Source organism: Aotus nancymaae, unplaced genomic scaffold (assembly GCF_030222135.1).
Source record: "Aotus nancymaae isolate 86718 unplaced genomic scaffold, 86718_ANA_hifiasm-v0.15.2.pri h1tg000020l, whole genome shotgun sequence".
In the NCBI taxonomy this organism is placed as follows: domain Eukaryota; kingdom Metazoa; phylum Chordata; class Mammalia; order Primates; family Aotidae; genus Aotus; species Aotus nancymaae.
Window position 1 is genome coordinate 59,537,487 of NW_026988432.1, and position 18,786 is coordinate 59,556,272.

General features: G+C 40.7%; 1 protein-coding gene across 2 annotated transcripts; it reads left to right on the plus strand.

The window, feature by feature from the left end:
- Positions 1-5,310: 5,310 nt before the first annotated feature.
- On the plus strand, positions 5,311-13,469 carry LOC105713205 (myosin regulatory light polypeptide 9). Of its 2 annotated transcripts, none has more exons than XM_012446828.2 (4): positions 5,311-5,419; positions 10,225-10,423; positions 10,900-11,061; positions 12,980-13,469. In XM_012446828.2, the coding sequence occupies exons 2-4, from the start codon at positions 10,240-10,242 to the stop codon at positions 13,150-13,152; spliced, it is 519 nt and encodes a 172-aa protein (XP_012302251.1). In that variant the 5' UTR covers positions 5,311-5,419; positions 10,225-10,239; the 3' UTR covers positions 13,153-13,469. The 2 variants fall into 2 exon arrangements, with proteins under 2 accessions (XP_012302251.1, XP_012302249.1); XM_012446826.2 differs by lacking the exon at positions 5,311-5,419 and adding an exon at positions 9,216-9,309.
- The last annotated feature ends 5,317 nt before the right edge of the window (positions 13,470-18,786 follow it).

Below are 18,786 nucleotides of genomic sequence, written 5' to 3' on the forward strand. Positions count from 1 at the left end.
CAACATCGATGAACCAGGAACATTATGGTAAGTGAACTAAGCCAGTCACAAAAAGACAAAGTACTCTATGATTCCATAACTTATATGAAATACTTAGAGTGGTCAGAATTCTAGACAGAAAGTAGAATGGTGGTTACTAGGGGGAAGGGAGGGATGGTCATAGAATTTCAGTTTTACAAGATGCAAAGAGTTGTGGAGTTGGATGGTAGTGATGCACAACATTAAAAATATACTTAATCCACTAAGCCAGTAGTGGTCCCCAACCTTTTTGGGACCAGGGATCAGTTTTGTGGAAGACAATTTTTTCAGGGACTGGGCATAGGTGGTGGTGAGAGGGGACACAATGATTTCAGGATGATTCAACTCATTACATTTATAGTGCACTTTATATTATTATTACATTGTAATATATAATGAAATAGTTATACAACTCACCATAATGTAGAATATGAGAGCCCTGGGCTTGTTTTCCTGCAACTAGATGGTCCCATCTGGGTGATGACGGAAGAAAGTGGCAGATCATCAGGCATTAGATTCTCATAAGGAGCATGCAACCTAGATCCCTCACATGTGCAGTTCACAATAGAGGTCATGCTCCTAAGAGAATCTAAAGCCATTGCTGATTTGACAGCAGGTGGAGCTCATGCAGTAATGTGAGCGATGGGGAGCAGCTGTAAATACAGACAAACCGTCACTCCCTGGGTCCTGGGGGATGGGGGAGGCAAGGGGGAGGCAAGGGGAGGCAAGGGGAGGCAAGGGGAAGCAAGGATCCCTGCACTAAGCTATACAATAAACATGGTTAAGATGGAAAATTAAATTTCATGTTATATACATTTTAATAAATCACTAAAGTGGCAGCAGGGGAGGGCGTGGTGGGGGGGGGGCATTGAGAACCAGTGAGTACAGGTTGACTCCTTTAAAGAGTTTTCTAAAAGGGAGCAAGAAAATAGGACAATAGCTGAAGAGAGTTTTTGTTGTTGTTTGTTTGTGATATGGTAGATTAGTTTTCTATTGCTGCTGTAACAGATTACCACAAATTTATTGGCTTAAAACAACACAACTTAGTCATTTTACAGTCTTGTAGGTTGGAAGTCTAATGTGGGTCTCATTAGGCTAAAATTAAGCTGTCAGGGAGACATTTGTTCCTTTCCTGAGGCACTAGGGAGAATCAGTTCCTTGTCTGTTTCAGCTTCTAGAGGCTTCCTGCTCCTGACCCCTTCTTCCATCTTTAAGACCAGCAACATTGTATCTCTTTGGCCCTCCTTCCATAGTCACATCTTTCTCTAACAGTCTTCTGCCTCCCTCTTCTTCCTCCTGATTCTTCTTTTAAGACCTCTTGTGGTGACACTATATACCTGAATAATACGGGATAATCTCTGTATTTTAAGGTCAGCTCCTTAGGAACCTTGATTCCATCTTCTCACTTGATTCTCCTTGCTGTGTAACCTAACATATTCACAGGTTCTGGGAATTAGAACAGGGATATCTTTTGGGGGTCTGCTTACTACATATGGGGTACATGATAGCATTCATGTTGATGGGGATACTCCAATAGAGAGAGAGAGTACTTGATGACGCAGGAGAGGGCAGAATTGCTGGTGTGGCATGACCAAGATAACAGAGGAGCTGGCTTTCTGAAGGAGCAAGGAGAGCTCCTCTCTAGTTAGCAGGAGAGGAAGGAGGGGACAACGTATGAAGACCTGTTGGCTGGTGGGTAAATGTGGTGGGGGATTGTGAGAGCCATTATCTTCTCAGACTTAGAAGCAAGGTCGTCAACTAAGAGTGAGGATGGAGTAGAATGTGTGAGAGGTGTGAAGAGACAGAAGTTATAAAACTGACAGCAAATAGACAAGAGCATGGGCCAGGATGGTGGCTCATGCCTGTAATCTCAACACTTTTGAGGCCAAGGCAGGCAGACAGCTTGAGCTCAGGAGTTCAGGACCAAGTCTGAGCAACATGGAGAGATCCTGTCTCTACAAAAAAATACAAAAATTAGCCAGGTGTGGTGGTATGTGCCTGTAATCCCAGCTACTCAGGAGGCTGAGACACAAGAATCGCTTGAACCTGGGAGGCAGAGGTTGCAGTGAGCCGAGATCATGCCACTGCACTCCAGCCTGGGCAACAGAGCAAGGCTCCGTCTCAAAAAAAAAAAAAGTAAATAAAAATAAGAATAAAAAAATAAAAATAAAAATTTTTTTTAAAAGAAAAAAATAAGAACAACAGCGAGATCTTTCTGCCACGCGAGAACACAGGGAGAAGGCGACTGATTATCTACAAGTCAGGATGAGGGCCTTCAATTGAATGGCCAGCACTTTGATCTTGGACTTCCTAGCCTCCAGAAGTGTGAGAAATACATTTCTGTCGTTTAAGCCACCCAGTGTGTAGTATTTTGTATGGCAGCTGAAGCAGACTAATAACAGAATTGAAAAATTTGAAAAACATTATAGGTAGTCAAGTATTTCTTAGAGAAATAAATATCTTACTGAGTATCGGTCAAACGATTGAGGGAGGATGGCTTGAGCCTGGGAGATAGAGGCTGCAGTGAGCTATGATCGGGCCATGAACTCCAGCCTGGGCAATAGAGCAAGACCCTGTTTCACTCTATTTGGAACCGAATTCAAGTCTCCAACCTTTTACTAAAAAGGTGGGAAGAAGATTATCACTTGGGGGCAAAGATCTCCCATAGGGTCCAAAAGGATAGAAGTATCAGAAAGAGTCAAAGGCCTTTGATGGTGGTCCAGTCATCAAAACTGAATATCAAAACACTAGGTGGACATCTGAAGAACATTTTATTCAGATGTTATTTTTTCCACATTGGTTGACTGTTTTTATATCCATAGCTGTGGAATGAATAAATGAATGAATGAACACAGACTACAAAATTCCTGTTCATCTTCAATCAGCCAGGCCCTCTGATCACCTCCAGACAATCAGGCATGCTGCTCCCTCTGCCTGGCATCTCTCTTTCCTCTCCTTCCCCACTGGATTCTAGAATCAGCTCTTTAATATCCCTTGTGGGGACACCTTCCACTAGTTTCCAGACAAGTTTATTCTTCATCTGTCCTCCTTCAATAGACCCTAACTGTACTGTAAATATTATATCTCTTCCACCCTGTTCCCTGATACCCCGCTAACTCCTCATTCTTTTTATTCCACCCCCCACCACACCCAAGGTAGCATCAACTGTGTTCTGTTCCAGAAAGCCAAGCCCCCACCACAGTGCTTGGCAATGCGGTTGCTGTTTAATACCTGATGACTGAATGGAAGGAAGACAAGGAAATTATCTGACTCTAGAGAAGCAAAAGAATGTTACCTTCAAGCTGAGGGGAAGGCAGAACTGTCCGTTCCCTTCTGCTCCAAGTGTCCGCTGGCGGAGCTGGTGCTCTCGTGGTGACAGGCCACCACCCTGTGGAGGTGTCCATGCACTGCAGGTACTTGCAAACTCCAGGAACAAATGCATCCACGTAGCCATCTGGGGTTTGCCCCGTCGCTGCCTGCCCTCTCGCTGAGTCCCCACCCTCCCTGATAAGAGGCCCACTTAGGACTCCCGTTACATGGATGGCTCCCTAGGACCTACCCTTGAAGACTCTGATTTAGCAGGTTGGAAATGACGCAATTATTTGTGTGTGTATATATATGTGTATATATATATATATTTTTTTTTTTTTGAGACAGAGTTTCTTGTTACCCAGGCTGGAGTGCAATGGCAGGATCTCGGCTCACCGCAACCTCCGCCTCCTGGGTTCAAGCAGTTCTCCCGCCTTAGCCTCCGGAGTAGCTAGGACGACAGGCATGCGCCACCATGCCAATTTTTGTATTTTTAGTAGAGACGTGGTTTCACCATGTTGACCAGGATGCTCTCGATCTCTTGACCTCGTGAACCACCCGCCTCGGCCTCCCAAAGTGCTGGGATTATAGGTGCGAGCCACCGCGCCCAGCCTATTTGTATTTTTAATTAGTACCCCAAGTAATTCTTACCATCAAGGAAGTTTGGGAAACAAATCACCTTTGTTTCAATCACCTGTGGAACTGGAGCAATTTTTTTTTTTCCCCAGTGACTTTAACACGAAGTTAACCTTGGAATATGTTAGTGGTTAATACACGGAATGTTCCCGAGATTCCTCAAGAAAAAAGCTACGAATACTTCCAAGATATTATTCTGCAGCGTTTACAGTAACACTGTCCCTTCCAGAAAGATTCAATTGACGGCGAAGACCACAGAGCAACCCAAACTTCAGAAGGGCTCTGGTCACGGGAGCCACACTGGTCACTGTCCCCTAGTGCTGGGATGACGGCCCGAGTGTGAGAGGATCCCACTCACTCCTCTGGCAGATGAGGTTAGATTGCTGAGGGGGCCAGAACAAGTCTTTTTAAAAGACTCTCGGTGGAAAAAGATGAAGTGAGTGTGTGTGGGGGTACTTTCTCTTTTTAATAAGATTCATTGTTACGAACTGTTCTAAGCAAGAACTCAGGAGAAATAGGCCCAGGTTTTGAATCCTGTTTTCATCAAGCCGCAAGTCCTCATCCGCGCGAGAGGTACGGCGAAGAGTCGCCTTCCTTCCTTCCCAGAGGGATCCAAATCAGGCTGCCCTTGCTAGTCAGAGTCCAAGGGGCTCTGCCAGGGAAAAATGACGGCAAATGTTTTTCAAGAGGAAGGAAGTCTCCAGCCACTCGTGACCTTATGAAATCCGTCTGGGCCAAAAAGATAGTGGACGCTTGGCTGAGGGCCCCAGGGATACACAACGTTTCCTTCTACATGGAGGGGGCGGAACACTTCATAAAACTGCACTGCACACGGATATCAAATCGCTAGCAGCAAGCGTTGCGCACCGCTCCAAATCCCTCAGGCAGAGACCCAGGCCCAGCGCTGCGCGCGAAGCGCAGGCGCACTACCGCCCAAAGGCCCGAGCCCGGCGCTTGGGGCGGGGCTAGGGCCAGTCACGTGGGCCCACAGTCCTCTCCTCGATTTCCCTACAAGGACTTGGGGCGACCGGCCCCACCCTTCGCCGAGCCCTGGAATGTGCGGCGGGGCAAAGCCACAGGACGGACGCAACCATCTGCGGAAAGGATGGGGGGAGGAAGACTTAACACTGCAAGAAAAGGTGCAAAAATGGGATCTCAGTAACAGGACCCAACGAACCATTATATATTGCTCTATATTCTAGGTTACCCACTTTACACTTCCTTCTCTTGCACTTGGTCAATACCGCGCCCGCTGACCGCACTGGCGACTTCCCTCCCTGTCGCCCCTCCGTGAAGTCAGGCCCACTCTGCGGGCCAAGAATGGTGACCTAGCTTCCTTCCGGCTTGCTAAGCGGAGGCCGGAAGCGGTGGTGTTTAGCTGCTCTCTGTGTAGCAGGGTGGTGATAGCTGCAGCGAAGGGCTCGCTGAGGTGCTCGGATTCTTATAACTGTGCCAGGTGAGTGATGCTCGCGGTTGGGCGCGTATGACCCATCCCGGGGACCCGTCTCCGCGGGGTGGCTGGAGGGCGGCGGGACTCCGAGTGCTAGGAACGCACCTGAGCAGGTGTGCCACCCAGGTCCCCGATTCTGGGATGCGAGGCCATTGCCGGAAGTGGCCCAGACCCGAACTTCGCTCCTGTGCCCAAACTCGGAGCTCTGGAAATGTGGCTTCGCTCGCTGGCGCCTTGAGCTTGGGCGACTGCCGGGCCCGCGAAACCCGACCCCTACAGAACTGACTCCGGGACTATTTTAGTTTCTAACGTCAACTTGCCCGATTCAAGAGAGTTTGCGCAAAAAACGTAGCCCATTGTCCTCCCAGCTGCAGCTGCAGCTGTGTGGCTACGTGTGGTAGGAATAACCAACTCAAATTGTTAAGTTCCTCAGCTCAGTATACGCTCCTGTAATTAGAACTTTTCTTTAAGCAGTGACAAAGAGATTTGGCGTTTAGTTTGTGGCTCTAGGAAAAACTCCAAAATATAATACCTTGTCCCATTTGAGGGGAAACTTTGGGCCAACTCAATTCGCCACGGAAGTGTTTTCTTTTAGTTTAGTGGGTATATGAATGTATGTATCAGTTCTTGAGAGACCTATGGATTTAGCAGAGCTTTTAACTTAAGTGCAAAAAGTTTTATATCGAAAGGTGAATAAAGTGAATATTTCTTAAAATTATTGGTGTTTGTTTCATGTTCTGGAAGGGCTCTGAAAACGGTAATCAGAAAAGCACTTAATTTTCAAAAGCGAGGCTTTACTGGCAAGTCAGCCTTCACAGCTAAATTGTCTTTGTCAAGTGGTGAGAACTTAATGGGTGTGGCAATCCAAGGTGGCGAATCCTACCTTCAACCGGAAGTTTGCATAAGAAATGAAAACTTGATTTACTTGGAACGGAAGCACCAACTTGAAAATACACTTTTTAAAAATTGTGGTTAGCACCAGAAAATTACTTATACTTAGGTTTTTTAAAAAGTGTATTGATTAAATGAGGTAGTATATTTGGTCAGAGTTTGGAAAGCCAACCAAATAGTAGGTGCTGTCACACTGCGCAGTGTTTTGTAAGATGGTAGTTTTTTTCTTGGAGAATAGCTCATTTCTCAGAATCTTATCAATTTGAGTGTCCGTTTTGTAGAAAAAGTTTCTAGGTTATTTTACATTTATTATCATTTTGTAAATGCTGGACTCTAGGATACTAACCAGAGGATTCCAATGTATATATTGGTATGGATAAGTCCCATTTTATAAGTGTACATAGTTTCTAGAACATAGTTTCTGAAAAATCTCGTGTCCTTTGGTGTGTGGGGAAAGCCATTTTGAGAATCTCTTGTTTCTCCCACCTATTAATCTAGTCTAAAATTTTCCTTAATCGTGGCATTATAGAGCCCATAATGATTTTGAGCTAAAACACAAAACAAAATAAAAACCAGATTCATTACGACCAGCACTCCACTCTCCTGACTTAAAAAAAAGTTATGCTCCTTTACATCTGTAAACTTCAGTTTCCGGACTGACCTTCATCCACTTTCTCATGCATCTCATATCCTCTTATATTTTGTAGAAGCCTGTTCTGTAAGTCTCCCTGCTTTCCAGTTTCACACAACAGATACCCCTTCACACCAAAGATCTTTCATTTAATCCTTCAAAAATAAAGACTCGACTTTATGATTGAGGAGCTTCGTAATTTGGGCACCTCGGGTACTTACCTGGCCATCTTTGCATCCTGAAGAATAGTTACATTGACATGAAATCTTTTCAATTTGTTTTACCCTATCTTGCTTTTTGTAAAAAGTAATTTCACATTTTTTAGATTAAGGTTTTTTAAACTTACATGAGAGTTGTGCATTTGCTGAAGGCTTATTACATGAAGAGTGACGATCTCACTTGCTTGAGGGAAAGTAAAATAAATAGCAAACTAGAATCAGAGCAAAGAGGATCCTGACAATATCAGAATCGATCTGCTCTTTGAGATCATCCCTCCACCATTGTTTATTCCACCCACACTTTTCGTGTGACAGGAAAAAAAGCCCCAGTTTCTGTATTTTGGAACAGTGACTGTGAAGCCAAACTCCTTATCACTGAAAGACTCCAGGTTTCTGGTGGAAAATAGATCAGAATCCAGCCTCCTCAAAAAAGTAAAGGCCTAGGTAGTAACTTGCCCAACATTACACTATCAGTTTTTGGTAGAATTAACTACCTTAATTTGTTAGAATTAAGACTAACACTCAAATCTCTTAATTCTAATGATGCCTTGTAGCTTCCAAATGATCTCACACTGAGTTTTTCAAGGTCTTCCTCCTCCCCAATCCCTTAACTACTTCAGAAAAGGAGTATCTTTTCTGAACTCACAGCATTTGATAATTATGTACCATCTTATGAATTATTTTTCATTATTGTCACACATTGTTTTAAGTTTAGAGTCATAGCTCTGGAATGAAAACGATGTGACTCATTTCATAAGTTGAACCAATCATCTCATTTCTTTATAGTTGGCTCCCCAACTGTATTTTAAGCTCCTTGAAGATAGGATGCATGCCTTACCTTTCTTAACTCTTAACTAGTATTCCACATAATTAATATGACAATTGATACACATTAGTGTAATTAACTGATCATAATAAAATTGATAAGATTAAGTGTTGAATGTGCTGAAAAAGAGTTTTATATGAGGCCATTGTCAGTGCTGTCCAAAAAAAAAAACTTCAAAAATCTATTTTATAATACATTTAACAAAGTCCAAAGAAATGCATGATTAAAAGAATAGGAAATACATCAGAATTCAAAAACATATTACTTTACAACCAAAACTAAGTATTTTGAAAAGGTATCTAGAGGACCCCCATAAATTTAGTAATATGAGATTTTGTATAATAGATTAAAAAACCAGTTGTGTCAGCCGTTTGACCTCATCAGTTCCTTTGTTCTTAAAATAGCTGACATTTCTGCATAATTAGGGAAAGACAATGTTGTTACACAAAACTATTTTTAAAGATGTGCTTTGGCTTGCAAAGGCGTGACATGCCTAAACTATTAAAGTGATACGGACTGGTAAATGTGCCACTCATTGGGTCTCAACCTCTTGCTCCAAGTCCTTGAGTACATTTAAGAGATGGAGGAATATTATACTCTATAACTCTCTAGTTTTTAAGAGAGCATTGATAACAGAAGAGGAAAGTACAACCCCATGTAGTTTAGATATTAATGGGATTTACTACCCCCAAAAGGTATTATAGAATGAAAATATGCATTTATGAATGGTTTAAGTCATGAAATGCAGCCTTCTAAAAGTTGATTAAAGAATTACTAGGAAATATGGGAGCAGCATATATTCATAACTTCTGTGCTGTGTAGGATATATCTTTCCAACAATATCTTCCAGTTACCATACAGAGCTATATTGGATGGGCTGGAATTTGTGACTACCCTTTGTGGAATTTCCTGTTAAAATCTGAAAACAGATTTAGCTTAAAAAAATTTGAGACAGAGCTTTTCTAATTATTTCATAATCGTATTTAGCCTGGACGATGTGGTTATAGTCAAGGAAAGAATGGAAGAAATTACTTTTTAAACACATCGGAAACATTATATTCTTAGGGTCACTTTGGAGTGCTGAGATCTAGGTGGTAGCTCATTCTTTGCAGTCCACAGTCTTATTTTTAGAGCAATGGCATAGTGTTTTGCCACATCATAGCTAAATGTTGTTTTCAGAACGTAAGCTTTAAAATTGTTATCCTGGTCAGAGTGAAATCAGTAGTGCCTATTTTAGACCTGCGTGGAAGAGTATAACTCAATGCAGTGTCTTTCTTTTGCTGCTAAGCGGTTTTGCAGACTACTATCTTCACTGCAACTCTGAAGGATGGTATGGTAGAATTTTATTGTCTGATGACTATGGGATTTTTACCTTCAAACAAACTTTTGTAGTTTTTAAAAGATTGAGTATTAAAAGGAAAATTGCCTTTTTATTTTAGGTGTTATTAGACATTCTTTTTAATTTTAACTTAAATTTTACTGAGATAAATTTAGATAAGAGGGCAAAGGTAGTTTCTACCATTAAGATGTTTTGTAAAACTTTTAGAATTATTTTAACAGCTGTGCTCTGATTTCTGTTTAGAGGTCTTAGATACTTCAAGTGATTTAGTGTGGCTGTAATGCAATAAGCTCGTTTGGATAGAATGCAATGTCTATAAAAAGTATAGATGAATTCCCTTCAGTTTTTTTATACTTTACTGTTAGCCTTTCAATAAATAGTTTTCTTCAGCTACTTTTTCCCAGAGGTGAGAGTGCAATGAAAAATGTTAGTTGAAAGTGGAAGAACAATGTTTGCCAATAGAGATTAGGAGATGAAGACCTGTTGCATCAGTTAGTCATTCTTTCTCCTTCCTCACCTTTCTGTCCACCGTACTATGGAATAGCTTGTTTAGGCTAAGGCTGCAAAGGGTGGACCTACTGAAAACGGATTAGTATCCCTCAGCACCCTCATAGTGCTGAAGTATCGAATTTGGCAGTTTCCCAAGTGCCTAGTTTTTTTTGCTTCTTGGTTTTTTATGATCAAATCAGCAGATTTGGTTATCAGCTGTTGTTAGCTATACAGCAGTATGGGACATACATAATCTTGTTGATGCTAAGATGTATTTTCTTAAGACATTTCTAAGTAGCTCAAATATATTTGAGTTACTTAGTTGATTCTGTATACTTTGTTAATCATTGTTTTGATTCAAACTTAAGTAATCTTAGATGTTGATTTGGTTTTTATTGTATTTCGTTTCCTAATTAGGATTTAACCACCACCATGTCAAGCAAAAGAGCAAAGACCAAGACCACCAAGAAGCGCCCTCAGCGCGCAACATCCAACGTGTTTGCTATGTTTGACCAATCACAGATTCAGGAGTTCAAAGAGGCCTTCAACATGATTGATCAGAACAGAGATGGTTTCATTGACAAGGAAGATTTGCATGATATGCTTGCTTCGTTGGGTAATGCTCAGTTTAAGTATTAGTCTATTGGATAGATAGAATTTCCATGTTTATTAAAGCTCTGTGAAGCCTTTCTAATGGTGCCTTTCATGTTTATTAAAGCTCTGTGAAGCCTGTCTAATGAGTCTACTAAGGTTCAAGAAAAGTGTGGAACAGTGTTTCCCATCGGACCACTAGCAGATTGCTGGCCCTGTCTTAGGACTGGGTTGGGGGTGTGTGTGTGTAAAAACACTGATCTTGATTATGGAAGCAGTATTATTCCTTCTGACATTCCAGTGGACTATCATAAACTCTCTAGACTCTTTAATAGGCCCTATTTATTAAGAAGACTTTTCCCCCAAAATAGTTTGCTTTCATGAGTGCAAACACAAACCGTATGAATGATAGTCTTTCTCGCCAAAATGTTTACTGTCATTAATAGTTGATGTGTATTATAATGTAATTAAAATTATGACCCTTTTAAAAAATTTATTTAGGGAAGAATCCAACTGATGAGTATCTGGATGCCATGATGAATGAGGCTCCAGGCCCCATCAATTTCACTATGTTCCTCACCATGTTTGGTGAGAAGTTAAATGGCACAGATCCTGAAGATGTCATCAGAAATGCTTTTGCTTGCTTTGATGAAGAAGCAACTGGTAAGTGAGAGGTAACCTTTAATTACAAAATGATTTAATTTTTAGTTATGGTAACTAAAATGTACAGTAACTTAAAATATGATAACATAACGTGCTTAGGTTTATACCACACCTGTTTTTTTAGACTTCTCTTGGCGTGTTTGTCACTTACTTAGCTGCATCTGCCCTAAATAGTTAGTAGTTTACAATGAATAGGTTGTATTTGAAACGTCTTTGGGAAACTTACATTACCCCTTTCCTAGCGTGTTAACTCCACAAGGGTTAGGCTCTCAGAAAATATGTATTAAATAGAAAACTTCTACCAGAACAATCTTGGATGAAGTATAAATTGTTATAGGCTGTAGCACCACTGTAATCCTGTGTGTGTTTACCAGGTATTTGTCAGCTCTCAAATTGTTTAAATCTGACATCTAAACTTTAGTTTAAAATACACCCAGTAGAACTTAGGGTCTGGAATTAGATTACCTGGCTTCAAATTCCTCTTCCACATAATAGCTGTGTAATTTTGGGCAAGTTGCTTAACTTTCTCTAAGCCTCTGTTTTCTTATTTGTAAAATGGGCAATATTACCTACCTCATAGGGTTATTGTAAGAATTAAATGAGGAAGTGAGATGTACATGAAGTGCTTAGCATACTGTGTGGCATAGAGTTAACTCTAAAAAAAAAATGTTAACTATATAGGGGCCTGATCCTTTGGCAGAAGTGTATGTAAGAGAAAACATAATGAGGGAATATTTTCCATGATTCCCAAATCACATGGCATAGCCAAATGTGTTTAGAGAAGGAAGACACACTCTTTGGTTGCCTGAAATACTAGAACTAGTTTAAACATGGGTCGTTGCCAGGGCCGGCTGGTGGAAGCATGGTCTCTGGCTTTCAAGGCTCCGCACGTGTACGTGCCAGTTATTTGGAGAATCTTAAAAATATACCAGATAATTAATCAGGGGTGACATCTGATTCTTGTAGGCAAGCAGGTTTTATGAGAACCCTGGTATCAAACTCCCAGAGTAAAGAGCACACCTTTCAGCTTGCACCGCATACCCCCACTGCCTAGCACAGTGCCTGCCACATCTTTGATGCTCAAATAATCTCATTTTACATATGAGAAAACCAAAGTCAGGGTTGAAGTGAAATGCCTAAAATAACATAGCTTATTAAATGTGGGCCTCGGCTGAGCGAGGTGACTCATGCCTGTAATCCCAGCACTTTGTGAGGCCAAGGTGGGCAGGGCAGAACACGAGGTCAAGAGATCGATACCATCCTGGGCAATATGGTGAAACCCCATCTCTACTAAAAATACAAAAATTAGCTGGGTATGGTGGTGTGTGCCTGTAGTCCCAACTACTCAGGAGGCTGAGGCAGGAGAATCGTTTGAACATGGGAGGCGGAGGTTGCAGTGAGCTGAGACTGTGCCACTGTACTCCAGCCTGGTGACAGAGCAAGACTCTGTCTGAAAAAAAAAACAAAAAACAAACTAGGCTTGAAGTTTCCAGTATTCTTTCCACTATACCACTTTATTGATATGTATGATGTAATGCTGATTTTAGTAAGGCAGGTAAATGTTATTTGCTTGTAGAATAAGGTGTGACCATTCATGCCACTTGAAGGAACCATAGGCTTAGATTCTTTAACTATACTTTTTATTACTTTGTTTAGGCTTAGGTTTAGTTTCTAGTATCAAGAGATCAGAAGCTGAATGTGGAGGCAGAATGATAGAGCAGAGTGATGCTGCTAAGCAGCTGGGCATTTGTCTAGGCACTTCTCTGCCGAGGCTGTTTTAAGTAGGTAGACACCCTATATTTCATATATTTGCATGTTTATAGTTTTTAACATGCAGAACATGCTTAGTCAAGCATAGATATTCTTTGTAATTAACCCTAAGAGTAGTATGTATTCTGATTCTCTGTTTATTCTCCAGGCACCATTCAGGAAGATTACCTGAGAGAGCTGCTGACAACCATGGGGGATCGGTTTACGGATGAGGAAGTGGATGAGCTGTACAGAGAAGCGCCTATTGACAAAAAGGGGAACTTCAATTACATCGAGTTCACACGCATCCTGAAACATGGAGCAAAAGACAAAGATGACTGAAAGAACTTCAGATTCCAGCCAAACGTTCCTTGTTGCCACTTTGGGTATTTCTGAGATTTTCTCTTGCATGCCCTTAGCTTTACGGCTTTTGCATTTCCTGTTGTATTTATTCTCAGCCATTTTGGGCACATGTATCTTTATACTCAGACTGGAAACGGGACTTTCTATTAATATCATTTTGAGAATAGAAAATAGGGTAATTTAACCTACCAGCCCCTCCCCCAATAACTGCAGTCTATACAGAGTCAGTATATTTTTTCAGAGAAAGTTATTCTCTCATTTTTTTCTGAACCATAATTAAACTTTATGATAAAATACTTAATTGTTTAAACTTCTTATTTACCAAATTGGCTGTTGTTGGTTTTACTTGTATCTTCCAAAGAAAGGTAGATGAGGGAAATCCCAGAAAATGATACGGTTATTAGACCTTTCTCTTCCTTCTTCCAATTTACCTAACAATCCTACCTCTATCTACTATTCATTCCTCTTCCTCCCAAGGATATCCAATTTTAACTGCCCCGATCAGGTTTTCTGCATTTTGTTTCCAAGTCTTAAGATAATTTCCTGTAGAATTAGCATATATATGATAGTTTTTGTAGCTTTAAGTCCTTAAGTTGACATACCTGCCAACATTTCCACTTTTTTTAAACTTTTGTAATTTCTGGTCATTTAAAATTAGATCAAGTCACTGAGTATAATTTTAATTTGTCCTATTTTTAAAAACCATTTTGGCTTAAAGGATCTGTGGAATGCTACCAAAGAGAGACTTTTGCGTTGTGTTTCAAAGTGCTGGAAATATAATGCAGTATTTTTTTATTATATGTAGTTTTTCTTTAACACAACAATCCCTATTGAAAGATCATATCTGTGGGGCCAGGCACGGTGGCTCACGCCTATAATCCCAGCACTTTGGGAGGCCGAGGCAGGCCTATCACCTGAGGTCGGGAGTTTGAAACCAGCCTGATCAACATGGAGAAACCCCATCTCTACTAAAAATACAACATTAGCCAGGTGTGGTGGCACATGCCTGTAATCCTAGCTACTCAGGAGGCTGAGGCAGGAGAATGGCTTTAACCTGGGAGGCGGAGGTTGCAGTGAGCTGAGATCACGCCACTGCATTCCAGCCTTGGCAACAAGAATGAAACTCTGTCTCAAAAAAAAAAAAAAAATCATATAATGATATTTGTTTATGCAAAGATTCACCATGAGTCCATGTGTGAGTTTTTGACATTCCTGACCTTCCCACAATCAAAACAGCTGAACCTACATGCCTGGGAAAGTGAGGTCATTATTTCAGTCCTAGAAATAACTTCTGCTATTTGCAGAAATGCAGAACTGTTTCAGAATTAATCAGGGAGTGGTAGACAGTTTCATACTTTTTTGGCTTTAAAAATTTAACTCTCAAAGGACTTCAAGATTCTCTTTTACTTCCAGACAGGGTCTCTTGCTCTATCATCCAGGCTGGAATACAATTACATGATCACAGTTTACTGCAGCCTTGACCTCCTAGGCTCAAGTGATCCTTCCGTCTATCTCAACCACCTGAGTAGTTGGGACTACATGTGCCACCATGCCCGGCTAATTTGTTAATTTGTTGTAGAGACAAGGTCTCATTATGTTGCCCAGGCTGGTCTCAAACTCCTGTACTCAAGTGATCCTCCCACCTCTACCTCCCAAAGTGCTGGGATTACAGTTGTGAGCAACCATGCCCAGCCCAAAATTCTGACTCTCAAAGATTCATGAGTTTTAAACTATTTGAAATGGAGAAAAAGTTGGTTGAAGAGAGTTGACAAGTAGCCTATGAAGATGAGTAATTGACAATTACTGTAATAACTTCAAGTTTAATGCTACTATTAACATGACTTTCCTTGGACGAACCATTACCTCATTCAGTAAACAATTACTAAAAGCTTTCTGGGCAGCAGGCCTTTGCAGCCAATAAGATAGATCAGCTAGATCCTATAACCTGGGAAGGCCAATGCTATGGGAATAGAAGGAATAGTCAAAGCTATACCTTGCTTTCTTCAACATTAGAACCTGCCTTCAATCATTATCTTTTGTTTCTGAATTTTATTCAGCAGTTAAGCCAAAATACTTTTTCCAGGCTATGGCCATGGTGCTAAAATCTTGTTTTATGAATTGAATTTCCATTTCAAGAGAAAAAATTATCATCTGCTTTGTTAAATCTCTAGTGAAGAACAGGTAACACTGTTTCCACTGTATGAAAAACATGGTACTACTAAAATGATCTCTTGCAGGGTCCCTGTTTCCCTTTCAGGTAATTGTTCATAGAACCAACTTGCATTAAGAACAATGATGTACCCTGAATGAAATAATTCTAAGTTAGTAAGAGCATTCTTTGCTTAAACAAGAATGATTGCCAATAGAAAGGTAAAAGCATCCACTTCAATGGTGTGTTTGACTGAAAAATCAGTCTCAAAAGTTTCCATGATAAAAGTCATACTTAAAACATTTCAAAAGTTCTAGCTGGGCATAGTGGCTCACATCTTTAATCTCAGCACTTTGGAAGGTCGAAGTAGGAAGACTGCTTGAAGCCAGAAGTTCATCATCAGCCTGGGCAGCAAAGCAAAACCCCAACTCTACATGAAAATTAAAAAATAAAAATTAGCCGGACATGGTGGCAGGTGCCTGTAGTCCCAGCTACTCCAGAAACTGAGGTGGAAGGATTGCTTGAGCTCAGGAGTTTTGAGGCTGCAGTGAGCTGATTGTGTCACTGCACTCCAGCCTGGGGTGACAGAGCAAGACCCTGTCTTTAAAAAAAAAAAAATTCGGACAAAGCCGATCTAATCAGGGTGGCATCCTTATCCACCTGCATATGATGATATGGTCATTTGGATTCCAGGCCCCAAATTTTACTTGAAAGAACCGATGACTTGATGAGAGCAATAATTGAATGCTCTTGGGAAAGAAAGGAGGAAGGCCAGAGCATAAGAGACAAAAGCAAATTGAGAAAGAAAGGGAACCATTTTCTACAAAGTGAAAAGAGGAAGGACAGCAAAAGGTTTAACACCTAGACTTGAGGATCTGATAAAAAATGATCAAAGAGTTCAGAGAGGTAAATTGAACCACAAAAACAGTCTTACAGAAACCTAGTTAATTTCAAGAGTTAGGAGGTTAGTCAGTAGTGTCCAATACAGAAAAGTGGAGTCTGGGAAGTTTTAAATGAGACCCCCCCCACCTCGAGATTTGACAAGATTAGTCATGTTTGATAGAGCTATTAGGTACTGAGTTTTGAGTCCAGAATCCATAATGCAATACAGGATAGTGAATAATGCCTAGGTGAGGGGGTCAGACAGACCTACACTTAATTCCCATTTGTTGCTACATAATGGCTTTATAACCTTATGTAAATTATTTAAACTCCCTTGGCCTATTTATTCATTTATAAAATAGAAATAATGCTGTTGGTTCATATCAGGAACATACTATTAATATATGAAGCAGCATTTGTGTGATTAAGAGCAGGGTGGACTTGGGAGCCATACTTAGTTAAGTGAATTGCACCTGCTTATTTGACTAGCTTTGTGTTTTTAAGCGTGGTCACGCTTAATTGCCAGTTTCCTCATCTGTAAAATGGCCAATACCATCCAGATTTCTTCTGAAAATTAAAAACATGAAAGGCAAATGGTCTGCGACACATTAGGTATCCAAATAGTAGTTATTCTGTTTACCAGTGAGCCAGTGAGAAGGGTCAAAAGGCATATCTTTAAAGTAGAGATTCAAGCCTGTTTGTAGGCTGAGTGGAAGAAGACAAACTAGGAGGAAACAATTAGTGAAACAAAATGGGTCATGTCTAAGAACTACGAAGTGACAGAACCTAGATCACATGTAGGATTGCCCTTAGAAAACTGAATGGATTTCAAACTAGAATTTCATTAACAGGTTCTTAGGAAGATTTTATAAGACTATGCATAGAAATGCCTGTCAGTTTGTCTGGTACTTAGTGGATTCTGAAATAGTTGACTTTCGCTATCCTGAGCAGGTCCAATATGCCAGACTCACGTGTGTAGCATTAGGTCCTCTCACAGGTACAATTTATTGATTTCCATGGAACCTCATTTTTATCTTTTCTGTCCATAAAAGGATTGTTGTAGCTAATCCCACATTGAAGAAATGCCCAGTTTTTCCACTGCTGCTTACTCCATTTCTACTTGCTCTTCCATCTTCCAAGTACCTATGTCTTTTTATTCTAGATTTCGCTGTGTCTGCTCAAATAGCACAAATTATGACTTTTCTCCAGTATTTATCCACATACATTTTAGAGTTGTAATGAGTTTACAACTTGTTTCGTTGACTACATAAATCATATCTCATGTTTTGGCATAGCCACCATTGTTTCGTTTTGAGTATGTTGCTTTTTCAACCATTCTTAACTTCAGTTATCTTTGACGTGGGTATGCTATAATTAACAATTTCCCAATGATACATATTTAGATACCCAGCTATTCTTTTATTAGTGAATAAATTTTTATTAATAAATAAGGCCTATTATAGGCTTTTCTTTTGCATCTAGAGAAGACCTTAGAATTGTTTCTTCAGAACAGTGCTGTCAAATAGAAGTTTCTGTAATGATAGAAATGTTCTCTGTGCCATCCAATAGGGACACTAACCACATGTGGCTATTGAGCACATAAAATGTGTCTAATACTGGCCGGCCCGGTGACTCAGGCCTGTAATCCCAGCACTTTGGGAGGCTGAGGCGGGCCACGAAGTCAAGAGATCCAGACCATTCTGGCCAATATGGTGAAACCCTGTCTCTACCAAAAATATAAAAATTAGCTGGGTGTGGTGACACTTGCCTGTAGTCCCAACTACTCAAGAGGATGAAGCAGGAGAATTGCTTGAACCTGGGAGTCTGAGGTTGCAGTGAGCTGAGATCATGCCACTGCACTCCAGCCTGGGTGACAGAACAAGACTCCGTCTCAAAAAAAAAAAAAAGTGTCTAATACTGCCAGGTGCACTGGTGCAGTGTCTCTCACCTGTAGTCCCAACTACTTGGGAGGCTCAGGTGAGACGATTGCTTGAGCCCAGGAGTTCCAGGTTGTAGTGCATTATAATCACACCTGTGAATAGCCACTGCATTCCAGGTTAGGCAACATTAGGGTGACCCCATCTCTAAAAATAAAATGTATCAAATACAACTGAGGAACTGAATTTTAAATTTAACTTTAGCCACAGTTGGTTAGTGACTATTGTACTGGACAGCACAAATCTAGAAACTTATTTTTTTTTTTTTAATTAAACTATCGAACCCAAACCTAGGCTACAGTTAAGGGAAAGAGTAACTATTGTAGAACCAGGTGTGCCTTTTCAGCAATTACTTTTCTAACACTTGAGAAAATACATACAGTTATGAACTGGATTTAGAGCTGCGCTGCTGGGATGAGGACCACCACATCAGCATCACGTGGGTGCTTACCAGAAATTCTAATTATCCCCCACGCCTTACTCACTGAATCCTAATACCGGGTTTCGAGGCTCAAAAATGTTTTTAAAAGCCCTGTGGGTTATGATGTATGCTACTGTTTAAGAACTACTGCTATAGAGTGCTGAACACAAGGTCCCTCCCTTCTAGGAATTTCTGATCAAAGATTTCTAGAATATAAACTCCCT

Bases quoted from the DNA above. Each gene is read 5' to 3' on its own strand.
- LOC105713205 (XM_012446826.2), top strand. The intron at 10,424-10,899 runs GTAATGCTCAGT...AAATTTATTTAG, and splicing joins TGATATGCTTGCTTCGTTGG to GGAAGAATCCAACTGATGAG. The intron at 11,062-12,979 runs GTAAGTGAGAGG...TTTATTCTCCAG, and splicing joins CTTTGATGAAGAAGCAACTG to GCACCATTCAGGAAGATTAC.